This window comes from Amblyomma mixtum, chromosome 2 (assembly GCF_055824585.1).
Source record: "Amblyomma mixtum isolate Tamu chromosome 2, ASM5582458v1, whole genome shotgun sequence".
Classification (NCBI taxonomy): Eukaryota; Metazoa; Arthropoda; class Arachnida; order Ixodida; family Ixodidae; genus Amblyomma; species Amblyomma mixtum.
In genome coordinates, this window is record NC_143013.1 from 106,438,322 (window position 1) to 106,445,382 (window position 7,061).

At 50.0% G+C, this 7,061-nt stretch overlaps 1 protein-coding gene across 1 annotated transcript; it reads right to left on the minus strand.

Moving 5' to 3' along the window:
- Nucleotides 1-3,933: 3,933 nt before the first annotated feature.
- On the minus strand, nt 3,934-6,710 carry LOC149360457 (membrane metallo-endopeptidase-like 1). Its single transcript, XM_089569287.1, has one exon. The coding sequence runs from the start codon at nt 6,588-6,590 to the stop codon at nt 5,061-5,063; it is 1,530 nt and encodes a 509-aa protein (XP_089425413.1). The 5' UTR covers nt 6,591-6,710; the 3' UTR covers nt 3,934-5,060.
- Nucleotides 6,711-7,061: the final 351 nt, after the last annotated feature.

Below are 7,061 nucleotides of genomic sequence, written 5' to 3' on the forward strand. Positions count from 1 at the left end.
CTAGGACCAAAGTGGTGTTGCCTCCGCCAAGTAGCCTTAAATGTCCAAGCGTTCGGCATCGGTTCAACCACCAGGATCCCCGTTTTCCCGGACACGGCGATGCCACGGACGGCTAAGCGCGGGTGCTCGGGTCCGTGGTGGCGCACTGCCCACTATCATCCCCCCGCGGGAATGTACCTGCAGATGCTCAGGAACCCATGGTGTCGCAACCTACCAACATCTGCATGCATTGGATGCCCTTTGGGGGGCCGATAGATGAAGAGTTCGTTTATTTACATTTTGTACAACGTCATGAGCAAACAGGAGAGTCTCTGCCGCACTCGCTGCAGAGTTTTATAGGGCATCATTTTCTAAATTCCTAGATGTAGAACAGCCTCGCGAATGAGCTGGCGGCCTCTCACGCTCACGTTTGGCACACGATCTCACATCTTCGCTCTTATCGACACACCCCGCGTCACGTGTACAGCATGGGGAGATCAGGATTGCGTTGAAGTAGCTTAGGCTGTGGTAGGCCAGCACGCGTCGTTTCATGGTCAGCTGGTGGTCGACACGCGTTTGCTGACAGATGTGGTTCCTAACCCCCTACGCCTGAGGCAGGCACGCCGGTGGGGAACCACCGGAAACAGGAGCTTTGTCTCCAGCAGGGGTCGCGGCAAATGGAGACGATACCACCTGCCTGCTCGCCGCGCCGGTGCTCGACACGTGAGGAGACACCGGATATTGGGCACTTTCGTGTTCTGCTCCAAGTTCACCGTGTCGCTCTTCTAGGTCGAAGACGGCCGCACACCGGCGCGGGAAAGCATGGTGATTGGAGCCAGATGACAACTGGGCCCACTCCTGATGGTCCAAGATGAGAGGCCTGGGAGCAGCCATCGAGTAGAGAGGGGGTGCTCGGAAAAACCCAAGAGAAACAGGTGTGCTGGCTGCTTTCAGGCCGGTCCTGCTGTTGCCGTTCCTAACAGCTAGTCCGCGGTAAAGAAAATCTCGAATGGCCAGCGTCCCCGACCGCTGGGCACGACGAGATGTGCCTGCGTCCAAGTTTATATCCTGGCTTGCAAAATCAACTTCAAAGACAAAACAGAAAGCCTCAAACCGCCAACAAAGAAAAACACAGGTGGGATGTCCCACGAAACAAAGCACTGCTCCATGCTCAAGCGCTCGGTATTCACACGAGACCCAACAATGTTCCTTATATAAAAAACAACAACCTCCTGAATGCTGAGCCCTCTGTTTTGCCTGAATTTTTTTATCAGAGTGACCCGTGCAAAAATTGGGTGTTTCGCAAAGCCTACAAAATAAATACTAAAATTCATTTCACATAAAAGTTAACGCCTCCTTTGTACCATCACAATGTCCTAAAACTTCAGTTATAATTTTTCCAGTGTCCAAAAATTCTTTGAGCAATTGGCGAAGAAGCTTTGCTGTTCGAAACTGAGGCGGCTGGAGCGCAAAAGCGCATCAGGTTGCACGCTTTCTAATCAAATGCCACTCAAACACACAAAAAAAAATTCTTCGGCTTCTTGCAGTCTTTATGTCCTTGAAGGCAGCGGTCGATAAACATTCACGTAACCACCATGCAGATTCCCACCTCATGGCATTTCCTAAAAATAAATCTGTTCCGAACCGTTTTCAAATGCACAAATTTCGTACTTTGCGTTCGCTAGTCATGTAATACCGTACTGCTAGAGCAACACACCTCACCTCGACTTCGTATCTCAACCAAATCTAACGTCCGATTTCTGCTAAAAATACAAAAAGGATGTCTGTGCCAAAATTTAAAAATAAAAACATGTTTACCGCGACCGGTTCCGATTAAGGAATCAATGCCTCGTCTACGCGAGTCTTTAATACACTCCTAGTGGATTTTCATTTGGAGGCGCGGGATATTGACACCTATCATCTCTACCTCAATGGCACAGTAACCATTGTCGTATTTATAAGAAAATACTAACACCCGGTGAATTTCAAATCTTCAGCCCCCACATCCCCCCCCCTCGTAAAAAAAGTCTCTGCAGGTTTTCACACTCGAAAATCAGGAAGAAAAAGCAGCTGATTCGAATGGCTAAACGGGAGGTGAAGCCTGAATATTTGTACTGCTCTTAAGTCGTGAGAAACTGCAAGTGAAAAACCCATTGCTGACCCCCACTGTCATCTCCGCAGTGCGGGTAGGGCACTTTTATCTTTCTTTCTTTTTAAAGCCCTCTCTAACTTATGTAATCTCCGCGCCCCTCGGTCTCCTCGATGCGCTCAGAAAGATTTGGTAGCGCACGCAAAGTCGAGAGCCGGCGCTAGACATAGAACTGTGATCAGCGCGAGAGGCTACTCGCTTTTCGCCGTGCCGGCTAAAATCTGTGTATGGACTCTCAATCACAGGTCTGCGACAGCCTAACTGGGCGACGGTCTCTTTAGTTACTTAGGGGAAATCTCCCTTTTTGCGGCCGTGTAGTTTCGATGCCTGTGCCAACTATATTGAAAGAGCTTCACTCTCAATACCTGCCAACAGCCTCCGTTGCCACTCCTGCCGCCCTCAGAGTGATATGCTGGCACTTGTGTATTGTAGACCCCTTCTTTGAATGCTTTCTCTCAGCGTTACCACCAATGGTCTTCAACATAGCATTGTATTCTGCAACTTTCCTTGGACTATCGTACCGGTTGAACACGTTCTCTCCTATTACGTTGTGGTGTCTCGGCTTACCAACTCGGCTATGGTCACAGACTTCGCGGGTCCGTTGTGCGAAGAAGTAGCCTGACTTCTTCCCATCTCAAAGATTTTGCCTTTCCCGTTGTGGGTTGCCGTTCCTTGCACCTGAAGCCGAAATTTAAGCCTCTTTATTCTTGCGTCTAACGTTTCTCTGTTCTTTTCTGCTGGCCATCCACCTTAGCGAATTTTCCGAAGCAATTTCAAAGTGATCCTCTTGCTCAGTTTCAGCATTTTTGATTGTTTGAATAACATCTGAATCTTTCGCATTTTCTTCTACATCTACTCCCAACGCCTCGCACAATAACGACAGTTCTGACCTCGATAACCTCGTCAGGACTGTGTTCGCTTTTTTTAAGTGTTGGCTTTGCTGTGTCACGTTTATTTTAAGCAGCTACCTCCGTACTAATACCAACAACAGATCAACCAGCAGCTCAAATCATTAACCTAGAATTTGAAGCCTGCTAGATCCAAAGCAAAATCAAACGCTTACCCTCAGAGGAAGTACGATGGCGCATGGTCCATCCAAAGTACTGGCAACCAGTCGTTAGAAATGGGGCTCATGGTCAGGGCATCACGGAACCTCGGTAAAGTCGACTCCCGTTCCACCAGGAGAGGGCCGCCGTCGAGTGAATGAGTTGGGTAATGGGCGAAAGATTGAGTGTTGGCCTATTTGCGTTTTGTGCAACGTCATAGCAAACGAGAGAGTCTCTAGGCTCCACTCGTTCCCGAGTTTTATAGGGCTTTCCATCCGTAAATCTCAAGATGGAGGACCACCTCACCGAGGACAGAGTGGCCCGTCACATTCACGTTTCGCACTCAGTCTGACACTCCCGCACTTATGAACACGCCCCCGGTCAAGTGTTGAGCCTGCGGGAGAGGGGGATGGCGTTGAAGTGGCGTAGGCTGTGGTATGTCAGTACGTGTTGGTTCATGGTCAGCTTGTGGTCGACACGTTTTGCCAACACCTAGGCTTCCTAACCCCCAACATGCGAGGCAGGCATTCCGGAGGGGCATTGCTGGAAACAGAACGTTAGTTTCCATACATGGCTGCGACAACTAGGGATGATACCGCTCCCCTGCTGATGCCGGCGGCGTTTAGCTCGTGAGGAGACACGGGAAATTTGGCCCTTTTGTATTCCAACTTCGGCCGGTAGATCTTTTGTTTGAAGACAGCCGCACACCGACGTGGCAATGCACGTTGACTGGGGCGAGATGACAATTGGGCCGTCTCGAGGAGGTCCATCATGGTAGGCCTAGTAGCAATCGTCATCTAGTAGAAAGGAATTGCGCAGAACCACACAACAGAACCAGATCTGCTGGATGCTTGCATTGCAGGCAAGACATGCTGTCCCCGTTCCTAACAACGCCTAAGCCCTTCCGCGATGTCCCACGCTGCATCGTATGCGGCTATCTCCTTGCAACGCAAGGACATGGTAGAAATAGACTGTGCATATACGAAAAAAAAAACTACGTGAAGTTCTCTAGGGCAACCAGAGACTGCAGAATAAACTGCTGATCGCTCTCATCCATGTATAGATCGGCGAGGACGATGCCAGCGTCTGGCCTTCGTTGTGTTTTGTGCTGCCGCGAAGTGTAAACGCTTGCATCGAGGTATCCTCAAAAGATCGCGAGCAGCAGTCGCCTTCGAACATATTTCAGTCAGCACCGCATCTCAGTTAAAAATTTCACACGCCTTGCTCCTCTAGTGGCACGCCATGCTGTCGATTATCGCTTTATTGGTGACTACGCAATTAGTATGTGTTCGCAGATGGCGGTTATGACTGACGCTGCCACGGTCGTCAGGATATCCACTTCGTGAATTGCTTCCTGCGCTTTCTAAGCGGAAAAGAATCAGGGTACGTTCCGCCCAACTGTAGTTTGCCGGCGGCCGGCCATGGCTGTCGGCAGGGAATCCGCGCATAATCTTCACAAACCTGCCTGAGCAAGTTGAACGGTTTTCTCGTCGAAGCGCGGATACCGTTAATATGAGTTTAGCTGCATATCGCATCTGTATCGCAGCTCTGAGCTTGATGCACAGCTCTGCTCATATTTCGTCGCTAATTGCCCATTGAAAGCCAAAGAGCGTTCCGAGAGAAAGCGCTGTAGGTACGTCACATTTGCAGTTGCACGAACAAGCGTATGGCGGCGCTAAGTGTACTTTTTAATGCAATTTTCTGGCTTATAGAAGTGTAGTTGTGCGTAAAACGACACATTTGGTCATCTTGTTAGTCGAGCTTGACTAAGCATTCCGCTTTAGTGTCCGTTTAAGGTCAGCAGGCAAGCTTTCTTACTTCAATTTGTATCGTCTTCACTACCCTAGCCTACATCACACAGTTGTCAGCAGCATCGCACATGCAATTCACCAGAAGGTGAACTTTTCCACCGGATTCATCGGTGAGCCCACAGGACATTTGTAAGCAGCCGAAAACTCCGCCATGTTCTGGATCGGTACATTGCATCTGAGGCTGAACTCGGGGTACTGCTCAGTGGCACGCCAGTTGGCGCACCACTTATAACAAAACGAGATGAAGAACAGCTGCTCACTGGTGACTCCAGGCATGTCCTGTAGCCCTGCTGGCGATCCAGGAGCCGTGAGGTAGGCCTTGTACGTTGCAGGCAACCCTATAAAATCGGCAATAGCCTCGGAGTCTACTTCGTCACTCAGCTGGTGGGAGTGTTGCTCCATAGGCCAGTACAAACTGCGAATGTGCATGACACGCCTCTTGTATTCAGTGTTCACGTATTCGGACCACCAAGCTCCCCATTTGTTCCCGCCATTGCGTTGCCAGTTGTAAACGTCAAAAGCATGCATCATCTCGTGGGCGGCGAGATGCCCCGCCGACGCGTAATCAGCGGCAGGGATTGTGTCAAAGAAGGGCGGCAAAAGTAGTCCAAGGCCCAGTACCATCTCGTTCACATTTGAATAGTAAAAGGCATTTGACTGCCACGCATCATCAATTGTGCTCATCGGGAGCGGTGAAGGCACGCACTTCAGCGACTTCCTTGCTTTAGAGCGCGACGCGCTAAGCCAATTTTTTACAAAAGACGTTCCAACGTTGACGGGGGAGTAGAAATCGTCGAGTGCGCTTCCATATTCTGCGTTTTCAGGGTAGCCAATTACCTTTTTCAGGCTTTCGAGCTTACGAATAACACTTGCTTTCGCAGCGTATAGCCAATCTGCTTTCAATATATGAACCTTCAAGGATTCGGCGATACGGCAAACCATTTCTTCCGCCTTCAGTACTGTTTCGTTGTGTACGGCAGTGTGATAGTACGCAGCATAAGCGGCTCCGCGCATCACGTGCGAGATACGCTTCAAGCAGTGCAGTTTCCAGCGGGGTAGACGGCGATTTTCGATGAAGGAATTGGAATCAGCTGGCTGAACTACCTGCCTGAGCTGTCGGGACACGTCGAAGCCTATCCACATGCGCAGATGATCCGGGTCGATCTTCTGGAATACTTTCATGAGGAAGGTTTCCAGCTGCCTGGTCTTGAACGCTACGTAGTGCTCCCCTGGTAGCAGGCTGTCTGTGAGGTTCCTCATGTAGTTGTTCCAAGTGTCTCCATCCTTGAACGCGATCTTTTCCTTCAGCGTGGAGTGCGCAGAGTTTTCACCCTGTGGAGCGTCGTCTTCGACGACATTGTCTCTGAGCTTGAATAGAAACCCGTAGAGAGGTTTTATCACTTCCACGAGCTCCCGCAACTGCTGCTTCTCGACGCCGAGCCACTGCAAGTGTTGCCTTACAAACTCTTCGGTCACCGATATCTTCCCCGCGAAGTATTTTGGTAAGCTGAAAATCACTTCAGCTCTGTCGGTCTTGATTGAAAAAGCGCCAATGGTTGTATCAAACAGCGTTGGAATGTGGTAGTTCAAGGCGAGGTCAAGCATCAAGTAAACCAGCGGAACATCTGACTTGGGCTGGAAAGATGAGCCGAGACTTTCCAGGAAGTCCAAGATGTCTCTGCTGGGGTCTTGAAGGGATTGACAGTCTTCGCAGGAAAGTGCTAAACATGACTGGAAAAGTCCAGCGGCTTTCTCTACAGCCGTTTGACCTTCCGCGGGAACGAACTTATCCCGTAGGATCGCAACCACGGCAGAGTCAATACTTTCGGCTTCTTGCTCAAACACGCTGGTTCGTTGCCCAGAATGCGCTTCCTGCCAGCCAGCGCACACGTAGCTGTAAAAGTCCTTACAAGGATCATAATCACGTGCCACTGAGCGATTAAGCTCGCCGGTCAGAAACTTGCATCTCTCGTTGGCGCATGGCCTCGGCTCCGTCTCCGCTAAGTCACTGCCACATTTAATCGAAGATTTGAATGGCTGTATTGAAAGATGTAGGGGATACGCAATATGATATAT

Bases quoted from the DNA above. Each gene is read 5' to 3' on its own strand.
- LOC149360457 (XM_089569287.1), bottom strand. From the start codon at position 6,590: ATGCTTGACCTCGCCTTGAACTACCACATTCCAACGCTGTTTGATACA.